General features: G+C 46.4%; 1 protein-coding gene across 1 annotated transcript in view; it reads right to left on the reverse strand.

The window, feature by feature from the left end:
• LOC146338558 (sodium/hydrogen exchanger 2-like) overlaps nt 1-22,990 on the reverse strand; it is a 57,818-nt gene extending 34,828 nt beyond the window's left edge. Inside the window, exons 1-9 of the mRNA XM_084813278.1 lie at nt 22,963-22,990; nt 21,102-21,135; nt 17,964-18,015; nt 17,863-17,865; nt 15,556-15,949; nt 9,204-9,667; nt 6,658-6,908; nt 3,559-3,776; nt 1,001-1,197 (exon numbers count right to left, since the gene is read on the reverse strand). Of these exons, the coding sequence (XP_084669404.1) occupies nt 1,001-1,197; nt 3,559-3,776; nt 6,658-6,908; nt 9,204-9,667; nt 15,556-15,949; nt 17,863-17,865; nt 17,964-18,015; nt 21,102-21,135; nt 22,963-22,990 (1,641 nt within the window). The remainder of the gene's footprint in view (nt 1-1,000; nt 1,198-3,558; nt 3,777-6,657; nt 6,909-9,203; nt 9,668-15,555; nt 15,950-17,862; nt 17,866-17,963; nt 18,016-21,101; nt 21,136-22,962) is intronic.
• Nucleotides 22,991-23,363: the final 373 nt, after the last annotated feature.

Genomic DNA, 23,363 nt, shown 5'->3' on the forward strand with positions numbered 1-23,363 from the left:
GTCATCCCAATATCCCGTTTTTGTCTCAAGGAAATATGGTCAGCCTAACTTAACACCCCTCAGCTATAGAGCCACCTCACTAGCCACTGCCTTGGGGGGGGGGGGCGGAGGAAGGAGGTGCTCAGCCTGAATATGGCTCTGGGAGATGATGTATAGCAGTGGAAGCCGGTGGCTCCAATGTCACTGGGGCAGTGAATCCGCTCCGGGTTTCAGTCAGAGCCAGTCAGAACTCTAAAGGAGCTATCCAAGGTGTGATGGATCCAAGGTGTGAAGCACCTTGGTTAGGTCCTTTAGAGTTCTGACTGAAACCCGGAGCAGATTCAACGCCCCACTGACATCAGAGGCATCACCAGCTTCCACTGGCAACTTTCCCCAACCTAGTGCCCTCCAGATGTTTTGTCAACTCCCATCAGCCCCAGCCAGTATGGGCAATGATCCAGAATCTGGGAGTTGTTGTCCAAAACATCTGGAGGGCACTAGGTTAGAGAAGGCTGTTGGATAGCATCTCAAATTTGGGGAAATTATGGGGGGGGGGGGTTAGAAATAGATTTACCCAACAATTTGCTAGGGTAATGTTCAGTATCATTATTTAAGTCCCAGTGGGCTGCGGCACGTGCCAGTGGCCATTTTCAATATTCAAGCCAGGGCTTGTTGTGTCGTCTGAATCAGGACGGTGGGGCTTGTGAGAGGCTTAAACAGCCCTTGGCCTGTTCTAGGACTATGGGAGGGTCATTTAACCCTGGCACAAACCCTTCCGCCCAGGTTCGGATAACATAACGAGCCATTGCTGCAGCTTGAATATTCCAAAACTGCCCAGCATGTGCTGGCATGCCACAGCTCACTGTGGATTAAACAAGCCACGGTAGGCAGCGGTGATTGTGTGAACCAGGCCAGCATGTGCACAGTTTGCAAGATAATGTGTACACTTCCCACTCAAAAATCCCACATCTTTAAACAAGAATCTGCTTAAAGGGGAGAAAGAAAAGTAGGCCACATTTACCTGTACAAATACAGTGAAGAAGATAACCACAGTTGTTGCTGCAATAAAAAGCTTCTTTCTCTGGAAGTCGGGGAGCAAGAATACCAGAGAGAAACAGATAGCCCCTCTAAGACCACCATAAGCAATAATGAATTGGTCTTTGGGAGTCACAGTATTCATACGTAATCTATTTATGATGAAAGTCAGGACAAGGACACCTGAAACATATAAAGCAGGGAGGCAGATTATCAGGAGCAAACTGTACCAGTCATAAAGGCCAACACACACACCTCCCCCTGGCCCAGTAATTGTCATGACCCAAATGTCCAGCAGTGACTCGGGGGAAGTGGCTGGTAGTGTAGGCTAAGGAGGCAGTGGGCCCAAATTAAGGATGTCTGAGAAATCCACAATGGATTCAGATGAGTTCAAATTTCTACAAATCCAACCTGGGGATGCCACAGCAGACCACCTTTTTTCCAAATCACGTGGATTTAATGGACTTGCAGACCAGTTTTTCACTTGGGGGGGGAATTTGCATTCATTCGCATTAGCGCTAATTTGTATTAACTGATGCACATTAGTGCATTTGCGCAAGTGTGCGCTTGCACTAATGTGAATGCGGATTAGCGCAAGTGGAACGAAATTCCGTTTTAAAAATCAGATTCCATCAATGAGTAGATGACGGAACGAAAGACTCCTGACAATCCATGAAACACAGACGGAACAGATTTAACAAAAACGGTACAACTCTAGCCCCAAACCATCAATAAAGGAACACACACACACCAGCCAAAAACCTCCAAGCCTGGACCTCCAGAGACTGTACCCCTGGAAGCTGATTCTTTCAAGGAATGGCATTCTCAGCCCCAAAGGCCTCGCGCCCCACTAAGCCTGTTAGCCAATTCATACCCAGTGAGCATGTCAGCCAATGCAGGGAAATGCCCAGAGAGATCACTAAGAGACCACAGAGTGCTAGACCCCATGCCAGAGGACTGCCCCTTTAAGCTCTGCACTCCTTAGGAAGGAGGTGGAGTCTGAGAGGGGTAGTCTGGCTCAGAGGTATAAAAGGGCTCCATTCCTTCTGTCTGGGCGATTGGCTGATCGCCCTCAATAGCTGGCATTCTAAATGGGCTGGATTTGAAGGCAGGCAACAACCTGGTGCACCAGGCCTGAGGGGCTGCCTGTCAAATTTATGTACTCAACTATCTAGTCAATAGTTGAAATAAACAGTACATAGAGTTCACCTCTTCACTTGTAACACTAGCAGCACACACTTGTGTGGACAGCATTACAAGAGAGCCAATGTGGTGTAGTGGTTAGGACTGGGACTCGGGAAATCCAGGTTCTAGTCCTCACTCAGCCATGAGGTTCATGGGGTGACCTTGGGGCAGTCACTGACTCCCAGCCTATGCTACCTCACAGGCTTGTTGTGAGGAGAAAAAGAGGAGGATGCTGACCATGGGTTCCATGCAAGAGGGAAAAAGGCGGAATATAAATGTAATTTTTATTATTGTTATTATTATTGTTGTTATTGTTATTATTATTATTATTATTCTGTGATGACAATGATGTTGAAATTTTGCAACATCAGTCTCCATTCAACAAATGATGTGTCTGTGTGTGGGGGCGGGGGGAGGGAATTGACTGTGCTCTTATCTTATAATAGCGAACAGACGTGGTTTCGCGTGGAATGGAATAACTCTTTGTTTGACACGGGGAAGCCTTCAAGCAACCTTACACAGCCGTCAGAGTTGGACACACCCATCTGAGTAAAGCGATGCCCACTGGCGATCCTCGGCACAGCCCCTCCCACAGTGCACCCCTATAGCCCCCTGAGGGAGGGGTCTGTCCACTCTATTCCCCTGAGGGGGGCTGCCCCACAGCAGAAGGAGCAGGCAGGCCTATAACTGTCCCTTGGCCTACTAAACTCCCCTAGCCTCAAACTGTAGGGAATGCAAAGCGATGTGCTGGTTAGGGAACCTTGCCCCTAGCGGCTGAAGTGATCCTGCAAGCTTCAACCACATGGACACATTTAAGGCCGCAACCCTATGCATGTTTAGACAGAAAAAAGCCCTGCAATTCCCAGCAGCATTACCCAGCCAGCATGGCTGGCTGGGGAATGCTGCTGGGAGTTGTAGGTCATTTTTCTATCTAAACATGCATTGGATTGCACCTTCAGTCAATTAAAATCAATTATGCATTTTAAAAACAAAATACCGCCACAGTGCACACACCTAGGGTCCCCTTATTTTGCACGCCAAGTTCGAGGGGTCTATGTTTACAGTCTCGGCACTGTGGCACTGATGAACGGACAGATAGATACACACACCCTTTTATTACTATAGATGACAGGGATAAACCATTCATGGAAATTGTGCACTAAAGCCATGGAATAGATAAGAAATGGAATTTAAAAATAAGGTATTCAGGGAGGCACTGAAGATGTGCTTTGCCTAGGGCATCATTTGACCTATGGCCAGCTCTGATTGCAGGTCGGTATGCTGCCATCTTGAACAGTGAGGTTCTTTGAAGGCAGGTGCTGGTTGCCCAAAGAGGCCTTTTTTAGTCCCCTGTATTACCTAGTGCTCTCCAGAGGAGACAGAAAATGACTGTGAAGCCAATGTACGGCCAACTCCACTCATGATTGTCCCCGATGGTGGAGACGCCAAGGAAGATAAAGATGAGAGTATCACTGACACTACTCCACATTTTCATGAAGTATTTGATGGTTGTGTGGGACTTCAGAGAGATGTTGGCTTCCACGTAACGTTTCATCCCCATTGCACAGGCAATGATTCTGGAGAGGGAAAGAAATTAAATCAATCTAGTACTCCTTCCTATTTCAAGAGGTTTTGGTGTGTGTTTTTAACGGAGGAGGCCATGAAACTGAAAAGCAGAATAACAGTTACGCTGATCCCCAACATCCAACAATGTGACCATCATTAAAAGACAAGTGTTGATGGTTCTTTGGGGGATTTTTACTCTGGTATCTAGATAACTGCATGGAGGGGAAGGCAATCAATGGCCACTAGTCATGATGGCTATAGACAATGTATTGGCTATCAATGGCCACTACAGTCTTATAGGCTATCGGTGTATAGGCTATCAATGTATATACTATTAGTGGGAAAGGCTATAGGCTATTGCTATTGGCTATAAAGGCTATAGGCTATTGCTGTTGTAATGGCCTATAGCAGCAGGCTAATACGATAGCAATTGCAGTGCTAAATCATTAGCTATTAATGATAATAATTAACAATTAATGATAATTAATAATGTCTACCCTATAGCAATATGCTATTTCAGTAGCAATTGTGGTGCTAAATCATTAGCAATCAATAGCAATAGCATGTCCTGCAATTCACAATGTAAAGACTATAGGCTATTGCTGTTGGCTATAGGCAATGTATAAGCTATCAATGGCCACTATATTCTTATAGGCTAACAATGTATAGCTACCAATGTATATGCTATCAATAGCTACTATAGTTTTATAGGCTGTCAACATATAGGCTAGCAATGGCCACTATAGTCTTATAGTGTTATAGGCTATCAGTGTATAGGCTATCAACATATAAGCTGTCATGGCTACTATTGTCTTATAAGCTATTAATGGCCACCAGTCATGATGGCTATAGGCAACATCCAGGTTTGGAGGCCGTGTGCCACTTAATACTGGTTGCTGGCCCACAACAATGGGAAAGAGGTGTTGTCCTCACACCCTGCTTGTGGGTGTCCCGCAGGCATCTGGTTGGCCACTGTGGGAAATGGGATGCTGGATGATAGATGGAGCTTTGGTCCAATCCAGCAGAGCTCTTCTTATGTTCTGATGTTGACATGTGGCCTGCTGAAGCTGAGCGAAACTGCTGAAGTTGACATTGGCTGGGAGTTGTAGGAATTCTTTCTGCCTAGACATGCATAGGATTGTACCCTAAATCATAGCACTGTCATGACTGCAGGAATAAAATAGAGTTTGCTTCTGCACCTACCACTCTCTGGGTGGTCATTTGTGTGTGTGTGGGGGGGTGTCCTTGGGCTGTGGGGCTCTGGCCTTTGGCCCAAAGTTCCAGCTCAAGCTGCACCGTTGTCTAACACTGCACCTGGCCATCTAGCATGGATGCCCAGAGTCAAATCGCTACATGTGCACCTCAAAGCTGATGGCAGGCCAATTTCAAGGCACGTATCCATTGATGCTAAAGGAGTCTCAGCTCTGCAGTCTCAGCTCTGTATTTCAGGGAGCCCTAAGGCAAGGTGCCCAGAGTGGGCCCACCTCTTCACTATGGTCACCACTTGCCCTCTCCCCCTATGGCCAAGGTTGGTGGAAGCTGCTTCTCCTCCTTCCCTCCTTCCTTTTGCTTCTGCTTGTACAGTTGGAGAGGACAGGTGAACAGGCAGGAACGGCATGGAGGAGGAAGAACAGGGCCAAGGGGATCTGGGCAGCAGCCCCCCTGCTGGGGTGTGGGCCTCAACAGGTACCCTATGATGGCAACCCCTGGCACTGGCCCTGAGCCTTTACAATTGGGTATTGGCTGAATTAGACAAAGGGAGGGGACATAAGAGGGACTGGCAGATAGAGGTTGGTAAGAGGTGCCCCACCACAAACCCAGACAGAGCCAGTGCCAGCTCCAGGTTTTGGAGGGACCTTGGGCAAGACATCCCCCCTCAATGAGTCTACCTTCTCAGCGCAGTTGTCTCCAGCTGTGATTGCTCCTCCTCCTCTGTCTCATCACTGCTACCACTTGCCTGCACAACTGGCAGAGAGCCAATGAGCAAGTAGGCGGTGGCTTCTATTGATTTGCATCTCTGCTGCTCCAGAGGGCAGGACTATGACCAATAGGTGGAACTTGCAAGGAAGCAGATTTTGGTGGAACATCAGGAGAAACTTCCTAACAGTGAGAGCTGTTCAGTGGTAGAAAAGATTGCCTCCGGAGGCTGGGGGGTTCTCTTTCACTGGAGGTATTTAAGCAGATGCTGGATGGCCATCTGTCAGAGATGCTATAGCTGCACCCTGCAGTGCAGAGCCTGGATTGTGCAGGGGGTTGGACTAGATGATCTCCAAGATCCCTTCCAACTCTATGATTTTATGGTCCTTCTTCTTGCCACCATTGTCTGGGCCAGAGCAAGAGGCAGGTGAACAAGCAGGCTGCAGTGGTGGACAGGAGGAGCAACTCCAGGGGACTTTTGTCAGTGGGGCCCTGCTGGAGTGTGGGCCCTTGGCAGATGCCCAACCATACTTACCCTTGATGCTGGCCCGAAACAGAGCAACAGTTGTATGGGAACCAGTGGTGCTGTAAACCTAACTTTCACTAGAGCCTCTATTTCAGTGACTGAGTGGGAACAAGCAACATACAATGAAAACACCACCAAGTGTAGAAAAAGCAGAGTCTCACAGTTATTAATCTAATGACTTTGTTTTTCCAGTTCTCAGATGATAAGGTAATAGCCTGACTGACTGCATTTGCAAGAATGCACCATCCTCCGTGCTGCTTATTTATAGAACTACAATGAATGTGGTTTTGTGCCTGAGCTCATTTCTCCAAAAGCTTTTATGCTTCCCCCCACCATAATCCTAACAACAGCGCAGAGATACCTTTTGAAACCTTGGGGCTTAGGCCTGCTTTGGCTCAATGTTTAGCCATGTTCAAGCCTGAAATATCTGATTGCCTCCTTTTACTTACGCCACAATGCCAGAGAGGTGGAACATTTCTGCCGTGAGATAGGACAGGTAACTGTAGAGGAAAACAAAAAGGGGCTCGATCACACGGATGTTTTTGGTGAAACGTGTGGTAAAGGCAGCTATCATGCCGAACAGAAGGCCTACCAAGACCCCTCCAATTCCGACCACAAAGAATTTCCCAATTCCTGCAAACACATCTGCCGTTTTGATGGATGGCATTTCACAAAAGGATCGGAACAGTTTGTACAACACCTAGGAAGAAAACAGCAATGGAAAAGGTTAGTTTTAAGGCCAGAAATGAAATTAAGGTATGGTTCACATGGGGCAGGATGTTGGGAAACAAATTGTCTACTTGTTTATTATCTCTGGCGGGGCCTTTATTGGGGCCAGGCCTAACATTATTTATTTATTTATTATATTATTTTTATTTTATTTAATACATTTCTGATCCACCCAATAACTAATGTTCTCTGGGTGGATTACAACCAGTTAAAAAAATAAAATACCATTTCAAAATGCAGTTAAAGATATCGAATACAATACAAATATTTAAAAGAATGAAATGCAATATAATGTAAAACATAAAACAGCATAGGGGTCGATAAAGCAGCCATAATAACCTAGAACTAGGTCTCTAGGCCTGGGAGAAAAGAAAGGTCTTTGCTTTGTGCTGAAAAGATAACATGGTTGTCAGATGATCCTCTTTGGGGAGTTTATTCCTTATGTGGGGTGCCACCACTGAGAAGACCATCTCTATTGTAGCCTGTTGTTAGGGATGCTGGAGAAATTCAAGATGGACTGAAATGAGCTCAGATTTCTAAGAATCCAACCTGTGGAATCTGCTGTGGAATGACCCCCCTCAGGCTGTGCAGAGTCTGTGGACTTTTTTTTTTACTTTCCCAAAATGTAAACATACTTCTCCATAAGAAAATACACAGGTTTCTGCTGAAAAAAAGTTGAATGCATCTAAGACCCTCCGCTGGGAGCATCCTCCGAGGGAGAGGGCCCTTTCAGTGCTGGCTCCCCATTTATGGAATAATCACCCCAACGAGGCCCACCAGGCACCAACATTGTCATCTTTTTGGTACCAGGTTAAACCTGCCCTCTTCTCTCAGGCATTTGGCAGCGTATAATGAGTTTCTTGATTGTCTTTGGCTGATTGTTTTAAATTGTTTTAGATATAGGTTGTTGTTGTTGTGTGTTATTTATTTTATGTCATTATGTGAATGGTTTTCATATATATATATATATATATATATATAGAGAGAGAGAGAGAGAGAGAGTATACTAATGGTCTTTAACGTTTGTGAACCACTCAGAGAGCTTTGTCTATGGGGTGGTATAGAAATGTAATAGAGGAATGGAATGGAATGGAATGGAATGGGGGACAATATGGTAAATGTTACCTACTAAGGTAAATTATGTAAATTGTTACGAAACTTCTTACAAAATTATTCGCATATTTTTCTGCATGACGAAAAATAATAATTCGCATCCATCTGTGAGCAGACAATGGAACAAAAGGTACCAAACAATCTGTGAAACGCAGAGCGGATTTCACACAGTCCGTACATCCCTACCTCATGTAGCTTCCTTTGGTGGGAGCAGCCAGAGGAGGGCCCCTGAAGATGACCTAAGGGTCTGAGCAGGTACATGTGGGAGGAGACATGCCTTTCAATACTCTGGTCCCAAGCCGTTTAGGGCTTTAAATGTCAACACCAACAATTTGAATGGGGCTTGGAAATGGTCTGGAAGGCAGATTGAAGCAGGCAACTCAGGTGGCATTTGCTGGGCGGTGGGGGCAGGTGGCAGTGACATGGTGTTGGAGGACAGCTCTGGCACAAAGGGATGGAACATCCAAGTATGCATTGAACCCAATGTACACAGGACAACATCGCTCTATCAGTTCCCCTGTAAAAAAAACACCTGAAATCTGCTCATTGACCACACAGGTTTGGCCTACATGCACTCGGTCTAACACATATTCAGAAGTTCCATCCCTGCACAGATGTGAAAGAATGGCAGAAGCAGGGCAGATGAACAGATGCCACCCTTCATGTAATGCGCCACGTCAGGGGACAGGTATTGTCTGATCCAGCCCCTAGAATAGGGGGGTTGACCCTCTTTCAGCTGAATTCCATTTTGGAGAAGTTCTCAGGCGCCGTACAGGTGGGGCTAAAAATACCCCCAAAAACCCCCAAAAACCCAAACACACACAACAGCAACCAGCCTATTTTAGCTTAAAGCTCTTACTGCCAGTAACCAAGCTTCAGGGGGGGCATTTCAACCCTTTAGAATGGGGGAAACTGCACAGAAGTCTAGGCACCACCTGACCTTCAGTGGTCAGGGGAAGGGGCTGTGGTCATCTGAGGAACCCCAGAGGGCCAGACTCGGTACACATCAAGCTTTCAAGGAAACAAGCTCTGGAGAGCTCAACAGATTGCACAGCCTTCTGCGACATTGTGTTCAGCAATTGCCCAACTGTGGATTTTGGATTTCCCCCACCCTCCAGCCCAAGATAGCTCTCTTTGCTTCCGATATACTTACAACTGTTACAGCATCATTGAGAAGAGATTCTCCAAACACCAAGATGTGGAGCTTTTCATTGACATGTATCTCTTCGAACACCGACAGCACCGCAACGGGATCAACGGCTGCAATCAAGCTGCTGAATAAGAGGTTATGGAGCAACGAGATATCACGCAGCTGGAAGGCACCCACTTGGCATATCCCGTAGAGTGAGAATCCAATCCCAAAGACATTCCAGATGGTCCCCGCCACGGCATATAGGAGGATTGTCCCAATGTTCTCAAAGAAGGGACGACTGGGCATAAAATAGCCGGCGTCCAGGACTATGGGGGGCAGAAGGTAGAGGAAGAAGATGTCGCTGTCCATAACCGGAGGGGACTTGTCGTTGAGGCCATAAATGATCCCTCCCATGATGAGGCCCACAAAGATCAATAAACAGCTTTCAGGGAGCACCGAAGGTAGTTTTTCAAACAAATGGAAAGCTGCCAAGGGCAAGAGGCAACATGATTGGGAAATCCAGAACACCCAAAAGAATGCAACTCAACAAAGGGGGCATTCCAAAAATCAGACCGGGGCATCCCACAGCCCTGGATCCAGTTCCCAAAGCCCTGAATATCCATTGGTGGCAATGGCAGGGTTTTTTCCTCTGCTAAACTGCCATCCATGGGGGCAATTTTCAAGGGGTGCGTGAAGGTTTGAGGCCTACAGAGGCAAGGAAAAAGTCAGGCCTAGAGGCCTGGAGTTTTTTGTTAGGAGGGGGTATCCCTGAGAGGAGTAGTTTCATTTCCCCAGTTAAGTTTCAGTTTCATTTCCCCAGTTAAGTTTCATTTCTTCGGGTTTGAAGCTGTACTTTCAGTTTTGAGGGAGAAGGGTATAAAAAGAGATTGAGAGAGACAGTAAGAAGAGTCGGAGAGGCCAGAGCTTGAAGAGGTCATGGGAAGAAGAAGCCTAGAGGAGGGTAAGTACAGCTAGGGTAAAGGAACTTGTGTTTTGCAACTTTTATTTTCTTTTAAGGCATTTTGTATCACTCACCTCTATTGTGTAAATACCTTTAGTTGTAATTTGTTTGATTTAATTTACTAGTAAACTGTTGTCAAACCCTGTGTCTAGGGTATAAGTCACCCCACACCTACAGCCTAAACCTCACATTACTGGAAAGGGGAAGGGAAAAGAAGGAAGATGGGACTCTTAAGGAGGCAAGAGATCCTTAAGGAGTTGCTCAGCGGGTCCAAGTCATAAGGGGTACCCTGACAGGGGAGCTGGGGAGAGAAGAGTCAACCCCCATCCTCATATGTTGCAATGCCCCCTCAAACTCACCCCTGCAAGACAATGAAGCCTAGAAAAAATATTCCCATTAATGACAATGGGAGGTTTTTCCTAAGTTTATCTGCTGGGGGGGGGGATTCTACGGGAATTCTCAGTTGGGGAGGGAATGGTTAATCCTCTATTCCCTGTGCCAGTGGTTGCAAGATTCGGAGCACAGGCCTATAAGACACAAATCTGCATAAAATCTGCGTATGCTAATTTATACCTTTACATTTAGAAATAATTACTAGGATTTATTTAAATTTCACAGGAGGCAAATCATCTCAGATAAAACCATTTCTTCCATTAATTTGCACCCTAGCCCAGATCATCCCAAACCAATAGAAAACATTTTATTCTCAGCTTAACTGCCATGCAGGGGAAGATTTTGGGTGGTGGTGATGTTGTAGCATGTGGGAAGAGGAGTGTTGACCCTTGAAAAGCTGCAATCCCCCTTGAAAATGGCCCTCTGCATGGCAATGAAGCTGATAAGAAGCCCTTCCACTAGGACCAGTGGACACTCACTGCGTTGAGGAATAGATTCAGGGCCATGGAAAATAGATTCGGGCCCCCTCCCCTGTGCACTTGTCCCCCCAAACCGCCTCCACATGAATTAAGCTTGGGGGGGCTGTCCATTGATCCCAATGGAAAGATTGGGCCCCGAATCTTTTCAGGACCTAGCAACTCCTCTGAGTGTGGGGCTCATCTTCCAAAAGAAACCAAAGTCAAAAATTTCACTTGGTGGTCCTAAGCCTTTTGGGCTACTCAAAGCATCTCTTTGGACAATGTATCAAAATAGCTGCAGTTCTGCACATCTCTAATAATTTCTCTTCAAATATGGTTACAGCAATATATGATGCGGTTAACATTTTTCAGAAAGACCTTAAACTTAAAAAAACCCAATGACCACTGAGTTGATTGTCCATGCTTCCAAGAAGTTTTCACATGCTCACAATCAGAGATGGCTTTATTAATTATAAAGGATTCAATTTTTAATGCGTGGTGATCATTCAAACCTCAAATGAGCAGAAAATGTCAATACGGCCTCTGAAACCCACACTCAGTACATCTGGCCAGTGAGGCCAGTTAATTTGTGCATCTGAATAATACATAAGAGGGGAAAACTCCTTGCTGTGTCATTGGAACAACTTGGCTATTTTATTGATGGATATGAGTGGGTGAGAGAAGAGTGAAAGACATCCAACACAGATGTAGACCAAAGAATGGCCTCAGAGCATTACAGTTTAAAGCAAGCGTTTTGTTTTATCGTAGTTTATATTGGTAAATAGTGGCTAAAATAGTGGCACATTATAGAACATGGGCCCTCTGAACCTCTTTCTGTGGGATTCACAGGACTCTGATTTTGACTTTCATGTCAATGCAAGCGAACGCTCCCATGTTCCTTTCATACTAGTAGCATCCTTTGCCATTGTAAATCAACCCCAACATACTTATAAAACACTCCATGAAGAAGTATCTCCTTCTCGCAATGTGCATCTCCTTCTCGCAGTGTATAAGTTCTGCCTCAGTACCAGCTCCAGGTTTTTGAAGGCCCTTGGGCGAGACACCATCAGCTGCTCTTGCTCTTCATCCTCTCTCTCGTCATTGCTACCAGTGGTTGGCTTGCCAGGCAGACAGCCAATGAGCAAGTAGGTGGTGGCATCTACTCCTCCTCCTTCTCACCACCACCATTGTCTGGGCCAGAGTGAGAGGCGAGTGAACAACCAGGCTGCAGTGCTCAAGAGCAGGAGCAACTCCAGGGGGTTCTTGTCAATGGGCCCCTGATGGGGCTTTGACTCTTGGCAAGTGCCCAACTATGCCTACCCTTCGCATCAGCCCTTGACCTCTGTACACATGCACACACGCCACTTGTCAAAATTCACTGGTATTTTGCTTGCGTTGAAAATAGACACACAAGGATTTGTGCTGTGCTCCTTGGAACATGAACCAAGACTGTAGGGGAGGTGGTATTAATAATTTTCACAACGATCAAGTAATCTTCACAAAAGTACTTCAAGTTAGGCCAGTATTATTCAGTGTGCCTGTGTGTGTGTGTGTGTGTGTGTGTGCGTGCGTGCATGCAAGCAGAGGAGGCTGGTGGATCCGTTTTCGGTGGGGCTATGATTCTATTCTGGGTTGCAGTCAGAACCAGCCAGAACTCTAAAGGAGCTATCCAAGGTGCTGAACCCATTTGGGGGTTAGTGTTCAGCACCTTGGAAAGCTCCTTTAGAGTTCTGGCTGGTCCTGACTAAAACTGAAATCGGAGCCACCGGCCTCTGTTGTGTGCATGAATGTAAATCAGGGGGTGGGGGCAACATGTGGCCTTCCAGATGTTGTTGGACTTCAACTACCATCAGCCGTAGACAACGTGGCCAATAGTCAGGGGTGTAGTCCAACAGCATTTAGAGGACCACAGGTTTCCCACCCCTGGTACAATGTAAATATTTATTAGCACTGTGCTGAATTTTCTTATCTATTTATTTTTGACCATTTGTGGGGGGACGGGAGGGGCGAAAAGAAATTGCACCCCAAAATTGTGGGAACGTTTGAGAATTTCAGAGAAATTTCTCAGGGTGCAGGGCTTCAGTGCTTACCGTACTGTACGGAGGTGGCCGAGGGGTTTGTGTGTGCTATTTCCTTTACCATTTTTAGGCCATTCTGTCCTTGCAGCCTCTCCAGCTGCTTGAGCTTTTTGGAAAGCCCCCAGAGGACTTAGCCAGGACTTCCTCCCTTGGGGCTTTCCAGTGCTGCTGCCTGCTCAGGGCCTGAAAGCTGGGGCATTTTTGATTATGCTTTGTTGTTATTAAATGTCCTTTTAACAAGAAGGAGGAGGAGGAGAAGGAGGAGGAGGAGGAGGAGGAGGAGGAGGAGGAGGAGAAGAGCACCAACTCCTCACTCAGCTTTCAGGCAGGCAGCAGCACTGAAAAACTTCAAGGGCTGCACTGGGTAAGTCCTCTAGGGACTTTCCAAGAAGCTCAAGCAGCCAGAGAGGCTGCAAGGACAGAACGGGGGGAAACGGTAAAAGAAAGAGTACACACAGCCCTCAGCCATCTCCTCCCAATAAAGTAAGCCCTGCACCCTGAGAAATTTCTCCAAAATTCTCAACAGCCCAACAAAAGAGGCAGAAAAACAACTGCCTCTTTCACAGGGAAATGAAGAGGTTGCGAAAGGGCAGGTGGGGTTTCAGTGCAGCACTTATTCCTGCCAGCCTTCCCCCAACTTGGTGCCCTCCAGAACTGTTGGACTACATTTTTCATCATCCCCAGTCATGCTAGCTGTGGATTATGGGAGGTGAAGTCCAGCACATCTGGAGGGCAACAGGTTGGGGGAGGCTGATTTATTCAATGTAGAACCTGCCATCTGACTCGAAATATCCTCAAGGAGGCTCAGACACATGACAACAATAACGCATCACGTTGAAAGAAGTTTCCAAAATTAAACCTTGCTTGGTCAAACAAAGCAGGGGAAAGGGTCTATCCAGTGTGGTGGGGTTCCCCCAAATTTATTTATCTATTTATTATTTTATTTACAGCCCATCTCCAAAGAACCCAAGGTAGTTCAGACGATTCGTCTCCTCTCCATTTTATCCTCACAACAACCCTTTGAGGTAGGTTAGGTTGACTCAGGGATTCCTAGTTTAACGTGGAAAAAAGGAGGGTAACAGGAGACATGATAGAGGTCTACAAAATTATGCATGGTGTCGAGAATATGGATAAGGAGACATTTTTCTCCCTCTCTCAAAATACTAGAACCCGGGGTCATCCCATGAAGTTGATTGGTGGGAGATTCAGGACAGATAAATGGAAGGACTTCTTCACACAGCACATAGTTAAACTATGTAATTTGCTACCCCAGGATGTAGTGATGGCCACCACTTTGGATGGCTTTAAAAGGGGGTTAGTCAAATTCCTGGAGGAAAAGGCTATCAATGGCTACAAGTCTTGATGGCTATGTGCTACCTCCAGTACCAGAGGCAGTGAGCCTATGTACACCAGTTGCTGGGGAACATGGGTGGGAGGGTGCTGTTGTGCTCATGCCCTGCTTGTGGGTTCCTGGTCAACAGCTGGTTGGCCACTGTGTGAACAGAATGCTGGACTAGATGGACCCTTAGTCTGATCCAGCATGGCTCTTCTTATGATTTGCCCAGAGTCACCCAGTGAGCTTCATGTCTGAATGGAGACTAGAACCCAGATCTCCTGAGTCCCAGTCCAACACTCTAACCACTACTCCATACTGGAATATGGGCCTTAATTCAGAACTATCTGCCCTTCTCACCTTTGCCCAGAAGTGCCACAAGAACGCAAGGAGAGTCCTATTGAATCGGATCATCTAATTTAGGGGTAGAGAACATGCAGCCTTCTAGATGTTGTTGGACTCTGGTTCCTATCAACCCCAGCCTGCTGATCCCATGGTCAGGGCTGATGCGAATTGGAGTCCAACAACGTCTGGAGGACAACAGGTTGCCCTCCCCTGATCTCATCCAACCTCCTGTGTCTAGCATTGACCAGCCATATGTCTCTAGGGAGCTTCCAGGCATGGCTTGAGGGCAGCGGCCAGCCTATGCCCTTTGAGCATCATGAGGTACACTGCATCTGCACCTGTACATTGAGGTTCCATTTAGCTATCATGATTTTAAGTTTAAATGTACCACTTAGTGATGTACTTTAGAACTACTACTACTGCTGCTGCTTATTGTTGCTGTTGTTGTTATTATTATAGTTTTTCAGCCCCAAACTATTAGTCATTTTCTTTTATCTATGTTTAATGTGTCTGTTTTTACTTTTGCAATCTTCTGGATATTTTCTTTCTGTTCCATTTTGATGGTCTAGGGTTACAAACAATAACACTGAATTGAAGTGGTTGTTGTTGATGTTGATCATGATAATGATGATGATGACAGCAACAACAACAGCAGCAGCAACAATAACAATAACTATAATAATATCTCTAATGCACTATGAATATTGCCAGTGAAATATAGACACATTACTGCCAGCAACAATTTCAAAATTGCTCTTCCAGACTGGACTACCTTCCCCACCACCCCCTGTCTGGAGAAACATACCTATTTTAGCTAAAGAAGCCAGCATGATCCACAAGGTGATCTCAAACGGTACTTGAACGTGCTGGTAGTCCAGAGAGAAGAGGACCGAGTGGGCTTTGGACTCATTCGCCTGGCTTTTCTCCAAATCCATATCCTCAAGAGACTCCAGCCTTGCAGAACTCTGGAGAGCAGCAGCGACTAGCATAGAGAGGAGGAGGGAAGTGGTGGATCCCAGAAGCCAGGGTCTTGGCACAGGCCCCTCTCCGAGGATCCGTCCCTCCATTTGCCCGTCTGAGCTGTCCCTGTCTGGGGAATGTCTGGGCTGGCTGGCTGGCTGCTGCCCTGCTCTTTCAGTGTGCTGCCACTCCAGTGTTCTTCCGGAGGCTGCTTGGTTACATGCACCCTGCAGCCCAATCTAAATTACATGGGTAGGTATCAGAGAGAAAAGCCACCGCTGTGTGTGAGTGTGGGGAGGGGAACACAGTGCTGGACTCCCCACATGGCTTGAAAACGATGCATTCTCGACTTAGCTGAAACAAACCATTCTAAAACAGATCAATCTGTTGCTTGTAACACAGGCACTTTCTACAAGGGACCTTTCCAGTTATGGGGAGCTGTTCTTCTGAACTGCAAAGAAGACTTAGGGTGCAAGCCTATGCATATCTAGACAGAAAAAGTCCTATTCCCCTTGCTGGCTGGGAAGTGCTGGGAGTTGTAGGACTTTTTTCTGTCTAAACATGCATAGGATTGCACCATTCCAGTTGATAAACACAGGATATGAACAGCAGTGTAGTGGAACCAGGGCTCACAGGGCCGAACCGCCTGATCAGCGGGGACCCTGTCATCACCTGCCACCTCCCTCATATTTCCCAATTCCCTCTGAACTTAGCTGCAATCTTAGCAGCATGCAGGGAAGGTTGTTAACCATTTTTGTGCCAGTTTTAGCTTCTCTCCTTGGGATGAATGGCAGCTTCCGGGGGGGGGGGGGGCACCATCAGGACCGCAGCACAGAGTGACAGTCTTTTTTGTTTTTGCATCACTGCATGCCAGGTCCCCAGTGGTGCAGTGGCAAATTTTGAAGCACAGACACTCATGACAATTCCCATAGCCACAACCCAGGGAAAACTTCCTGACCGTAAGAGCAATACGACAATGGAACCAATGACCTAGGGAGGTGGTGGGCTCTCCCACACTGGAGATGAGGCTGGACAGCCATCTGTCAGGAATGCTCGGCTCTGACTTGGATTCCTGCATTGAGCAGGGGGTTAAGCTCGAGGGCCTTGGGCCTCTTCCAACCCTACACACCTGCCTGCATTTGGGGGCTCTTATAGAATCACAGAATCATAGAGGAGCCCCCAAATGCAAGCAGATGTGTTCATCCGTGTCAACAAAGCAGTCCTAACAGTGTTCATCTCCAGCAGGAGCAGGTATTTTGTGAAGCTACTGGGTCTTAATGTCCATTCAAGACCACCACCACCGCAACCCCCCACACCTTGCATTACAACAGGGAACAGAATGTTTGTTGTTGGTAAAATCCATTCCCGCCTCCAGCTCCAGTGAGGATTGCAGCTAAGCTCAGAAGGAGAAGGGAAGTATGTGTGGGCTAGCAGGTGAGCATCCCTGCTGATGAACAAGCAGCAGTGCTGCATCCCTGAGAGCCCTGTCTCCACTACACCCCTGCTTTTGAGCAGTTGCAAAAGAGCGATGGAACTCCCTGCGCAAGGAGGATGACTTGGCATCCTCCCTTTGAGCCTTAGCAAGTACCTTTTATTTTAGAAAACTCAGAGAGAACCGGGAATTCTGGGGTGGGGGGGTGGTCATAGAATCATAGGGGCCTACAAGACCATCGAGTCCAGCCCCCTGCTCAATGCAGGAAGCCTGATTCCCAGGCAGCTCCCCATCCAAGTACTAATCAGGGCTGACCCATGCTTAGCTTCTGAGATCAGGCACATCCAGCCCTTCCCTGCTAATCAAAAATTGTCAGCCCTGGCTGCTCTACAGCACTGTGCACTCTCTCCCCCCCCCAAAAAAAAAACTACTCATAGTTTGGCCCTTCAAAAGAAGCTGTGGATTGTGCTCTGTTTTCAGTGGGAGGAGCAGAATTGTGGAAGGAAGGCTTAACCCTTTCTCCCCACCCCTGTCCTGTTTCTCCTATTGAAATTATGCCCCCCGGAGTTGCTACTAGGTGTAGAGGGTACAGGAGAAGATTGACAGGTCCTTGTCTCTTTTTCCACTTCAGGTCTAATAGCTTCGGGGGGGGGGGGGATTTCCAGCATGAAACCACAGAATTACACCCTATCACGAAGTTCAGTTAGTTCTATCACCTACGGCCTAAATGGAGAGAACAGGTTTTTATCCAAATACAGGGGCTGAATGGCACCTGTGCTTATTTTGCATACATTTAAGCGTTAGGCTGCAATCCTCCTTACCTGACAGTAAATCCCATTGAACTCAACAGGGGTTCTTTCTAAGTAAACATACCTACAATTGCACAGTTAACGCCATTGTCACAGTCTGCATTTTTGGCATTCCATTTCCCTTCCCTCTGACCTCACTGGCTGCATTTTGTTTTCTCTGCACCCACAAGAGCCTATATAACTGCCAACTGAAGAGCAAATGCATCCAATGGAGTCTGGCTCATGAAAGCATCTGCCATAATCCATTTGTTAGACTTTAAGGTGCTGACAGACTCTTTGTTGTTTATGAAGTTCCTCGGTTCTGGTAAGCAAAAGGCAGGCTCGAAGGAGCTGCCTCAAATACTAGGCAGCTAGCTGCGCTTGTCTTCCTCTACTGTTTGTTCACAACACCTGGTAATCCAGGATATTCTGCCCCTAACTATGGAGGTTCCATTATCAGGTATCATGGGTAACAACACAGCCCTTTTCCTCTGTGAATTTGTGTAATCATTTTCAAAAGCTATCAAAAGTGAATGGCCTTTCCCGCATCACAATGAAGTCCATATATATTGCATGAAAAGCTTTTGTTTATCCTAAATCTACTGCCAATCAGCTTCATTGAGTAGCACTATATTCCTGTGCTTTGAGAGCAAAAGATAATTAGTCCCCTCTCTTTGCTGTCTCCGTCACCATTCATGCATTTTAAACCATGGTTGCAGAACCTCTTTCAGCCCCAGGGATGAATCCCATTTCAGAGAAGCCCTTGGGGGCCGCATTCCAGTGCTGAGTGGGACCAAAGGCAAAACTGGTTTGGCCAAACTGATGTGGCCAAAAATGCCAACATATGGTAGCTTAGTATCTAAGCCTTTGGAGAGGCATCTGAAGCTTTTAGAATGGGGGGAAAAACTGCACAAAACCCGGGGAACTATCAAACAATTCATGGCTGGGGGGAAAGGGGGGTGCCAGGGGAAGGGGGTGGCCATCTAGGGAGGCCCAGAGGGCCAGATTGGGACTTCTGCCAAGCCAGATTCAGCCCCCGAGCCTGAGGTTCTGCACCCCTCCTCTAGCCTGTGTCACTTTACCTGATGTTTTTTAAAATGCCCCAGGTTTCTAACCTACTGAAATATTTATTTATTTATTACATTTCTATACTGCCCCATAGCCAGAGATCTCTGGGTGGTTCACAAAAATGTCCATTTTCATATCCAGCATTCAAATTCCTTGTGGTTCCATTATTCTATCCAAATAGGTTACGCAGGAGGTTACAGTGTGTGTGTTTGTGTGTGTTTGTGTGTGTGTTTGTGTGTTTTTGTGTGTGTATTTTCATGTGTAATTGCTGTTATAGCTCGTAGAGAATGTAGCAACTTTTATCCGTAGACCCACTGAAGGTGTAGTGTCCATGTATATGACCTTGCATCACATTCTCTTTATCACGCACAGTTTGGAAAACAGGAGACATGGCTGCTAACATGATCAGATACATTAACAATACAAAGACCTAAATGCACAGTGGCAATTTCCTCTGTGGAGTCAGTAATGTTATGCCAGAGTTTCATTCCAGAGGGCACAGCTTATTAAAGTGCGGAGGCCCCAGGCTACAACAGGACAAAAATCGATGGCCCACTTTTGCTTCAGCTTCCTAAATGGCACCAGGCCTGAACTAAGGGCAAATTAGGAATCAATTTGTTTCCCCTCACGCTCATATGAAGAGGAGGATCCAACATTTCCTTTGGACAAGGACGTTTAGAAGTTTCAGCATACAGCAGATGAGCAGTCAGAAATCCTTCCTAAGCAATTGTTTACATTTGATAGCATTATGGCTATCAAGGGAATCAATCACATTTCCCAAAGCTTTTTGTTCAGCTAATATCTAAAGATGTTTCTTTAATGGGCATTGATGGCTAGAAGATTCTTTCTTGAATGAGCATTGACAGCTGGTGGCTACTAGCAGCTGAACACACACACACACACACACACACAAACAGGCTGCAATTCTGTTGTTGTAAACCAGCCAGAGAGCTTTGGCAATGGGGTAGTATAGAAATGAAAATAATAATAATAATAATAATACCACCACCACCAATACCCACTTACCTGGGAGTATAGATAGCATCACCGATGCAATGAATATGAACTTGAGCACACTCCAGGAGAGAGCAGAGGACAGGAAGGCCTGGCGTGCTATGGTCCATGGGGTCACGAAGAGTCGGACACGACTGAACGACTGAACAACAACAACATGCCCCAGTAAACTCAGCGGGACTTACTTATGAGTAGACCTGTACAAGATTGCACTGTAAGTACGGTGTAAGTATAGTTAGTCATCAGCCATCAGTGCTCATTCTAGAATGCATTTTGCTGAAGAAGAATCTCTCCCTTGCTGACACATACACCCTAATGAGGGTACATGGAGAAGATCCCCAGCAAGCATGGCCAATGGTCAGGAATATTGAGAATTCTGGGCCAAAACATCTGGAGGACACTAGTTTGATGAAGGCTGAAACAGAGCATGTCATGTTCTCTGGCCTCAGTTCCCCATCTGACTCAGAGGAAGATGCAGAGGAGAAGAGGCATCATCCAGTGAGCCATCATCTGCTATTCCAGGATCTTCCAGGCAAGAGGACATGGCTTGACCAGACTCCTCAGACTTGGCGGATACCTTCCAATACTGTCCCCACTACCCCCATGCCAGAGGAGCCAGCAACTGCAGAATCAGGCAGTGGCCCTTTTAAGAAATAAAGACATCTCTTCAGAGGGGGTAGAGTTAACAGCAGGTCCAAATCAGCCAGCCTTCAGAAGGCTTCTCCATGTTGCTGAGACAACATGTTGCTCAGACAATAGCTCCCATCATTGACCACTTAAAGTACCTGCCACAGTGTTCTGTCCAAGGTCCTGATAGGCTTTGCTTGCTTTGCTTCACATAACCTGACGTCACTCTGCTCCATCGGATGTGATCCTGCTGGTCCAAGAAGTGCAATGGCTTTAACTCAACCTTTCCTGGGAGCCTTGAGCCAAGCTAGCACAGGACAGAGGAGTGTACTTGACGTTGGTGATCTTTTGTAGCAATCAGGAAGGCTAGGAAAATATGCCCCCATTTGAATTTTGCTGCTTTCAAATTCAAGCTGCCCACTGCGGGCTAATAAACATGTGGTTAGTAGCCTACATCCTTACCCCACCCCTACAGAGGCCATCAGTTCCAACTGCCCTGTGAGTTTGAGAAGACACAGCAGTCAGTGCGGTGAACTGTGATCTCCATTCAGTGCTGCTTTGGCCAGCTGGGCTAGGCCCTTCCTCCCTTCTCACAGAGAATATCAGAATCAACTACACTCTGAGGGGCAGCAGCATCACCTGGGCATCTAGAGGCTTACCTGCAGTGGCTGGAGTGAGAAGCCAGTAGATTTCAGCCAGACCCTACCTATCCTGTAAGACCAACAATATCTACCTGTGTTACAGACATTTTGAGGTAGGTTGGATCACCAGGCTATTCTTGGGAGGCCACCAAGGCCTTTTTTTTTTTTTGCACTGTGAGCAACCTGTTTCCATCTCAACAGGTCATGATAAGAATTGTATAACATTAAGAATTGGTGCCTGAGTTTTCTTGTTTTCCTTTTCCCTCCCCATCTCCTTTTCCTTCTGTGTTGTGTCTTTTACATAGTAATCCTGAGGGCAGGGACTGTCTTGGATTTATGGATCTGTATGCCACTCCAGGAGCCTTTCTGGCTGAAGAGCAGGGTATATATGCTTTAAATAAATGCATGGATTTTAGAATGAATGGATGAAAGAATAGAATAGAATAGAATAGAATAGAATAGAATAGAATAGATCAATAAATCCAAATTGATAAATGAATAAAATGGATAAATAAATCTCCTCCATGAATGGATTTTCTTGTCCAGCTGTGCCAAGCAAAGAAATAAGACCACTGCTTTACAATAGGATGGAGAGCTATAGAGAAAAGATGGATAATGCTCTGTGGCTGTGTGTTCTTTAGCAACAAAAACTATAGCCCTTTGATCATTGAGATGCATTAAATGAAACAGAATAAGGAAGCTGTAAAAGGAAAGCAGCTTAACATGAATTATCATTTTTCAAAGTATTTGGTCCAGGTAGTATTTATTCATTTAGTTACTTCATCCCACCTTTTAGGTCTGGCATCAGCAGGTGACACCAAGCACCTGCCAGGGTCTTATAACCCCATCAGGGCCCACTGGCAGCAGTGGGCAGCCATTTTAATTTCCCACAATGCGCCAGAGGGAACTATTTCAGGAGCTTCTGGGCACTGTAGGAAATTAAAATAGATACCTGCCATAGCCAGACATATCCATGGCAGGAGACCACTTTGCCAAGGACCCCACACTACCCTGAACCTGTACTTAGCTGGCCCTACTGTCTTTCTATACAAAGTCCATCCAAGACAGCTAAGAATGGTCATAATAACCAATCTAGAACACTAAAACAGTATAAAAGAATTACTCGAAACATGGTTAGCGGCATCAGGGAAAAGGGAAAAGAAGACTACAGTAGCAACACCTGAACATAATAATTAACTTGCGTGATCCCCACAAGCCATCCCCACAAGCCGCAATGGAAAGCAACCAGGGTTAAAGCAAGGAAGACTTCTCTGGAGAGGACAATCAACAAACGAGGCACAACCACTAAAAAGGCCTTGTCTCATGAACCCACTGGCCATACATTCCAGCTTTCTCATGATGTGGGGTCTATTCAAGAGAAGGAAGCAGCTAGTCATCTTGTGGTCCAGCTGATGATCAGGATGGGAAGGGTCTGGCTTTACAAGCATAAAACCTCTCTATCTCTCCTTGACTTTTGCTGGCACAACAGCTCCCAGTAGGCCTCTCTTGAGCATCCTGACTGCCAGCTCCTGTCCCCCTTACCTTGGCTCCTGTTTAGTTACAGTTACAGCTTTTGTGCCTGGGCCTGCCTGGGCCTGCCTCAGCTCTTGCACTGGTGCACCACTCTGGATCTCCAGCTTCTACGCTGAGATGCCCTTACTTCAGTCTCAGACTGCTCGTACCCTGGTACAAGGAATTGAGATTGACCATTTTGCCACACTGGGCCAGTATCTAAGAATACTGATGCTCTGTTTTCAGCTACCGCCGTAAGAATCAAAAGGAAAACCATGCACCTGGCCCCTGAATGTCATGCAGGAGTCCAGGGGAAAATGAAATGCATTAGCTTTCCTCAGCCTGGTACCCCCCGATGTTTGAGACTTCAACTTCCATCTGCCCCACCCAACATGGTCAATGGTCAGGAATGCTGGGAGCCAACCTTCCCCAACCAGGTGCCAACCTAATGTTTTGGACTACAACTCCCAGCTTTCCTGACTATTGGGCCATGCCAGGTGGGGTTGATGGGAACTGAAGTTCAGAACAAGAGAAGGAGGCCCTTGGTGCATCTTGCAGTCCAGCTGATGAT

Source organism: Heloderma suspectum, chromosome 9 (genome assembly GCF_057233095.1).
Source record: "Heloderma suspectum isolate Gila_16-S chromosome 9, 16-S_ref, whole genome shotgun sequence".
Taxonomy (NCBI): Eukaryota; Metazoa; Chordata; class Lepidosauria; order Squamata; family Helodermatidae; genus Heloderma; species Heloderma suspectum.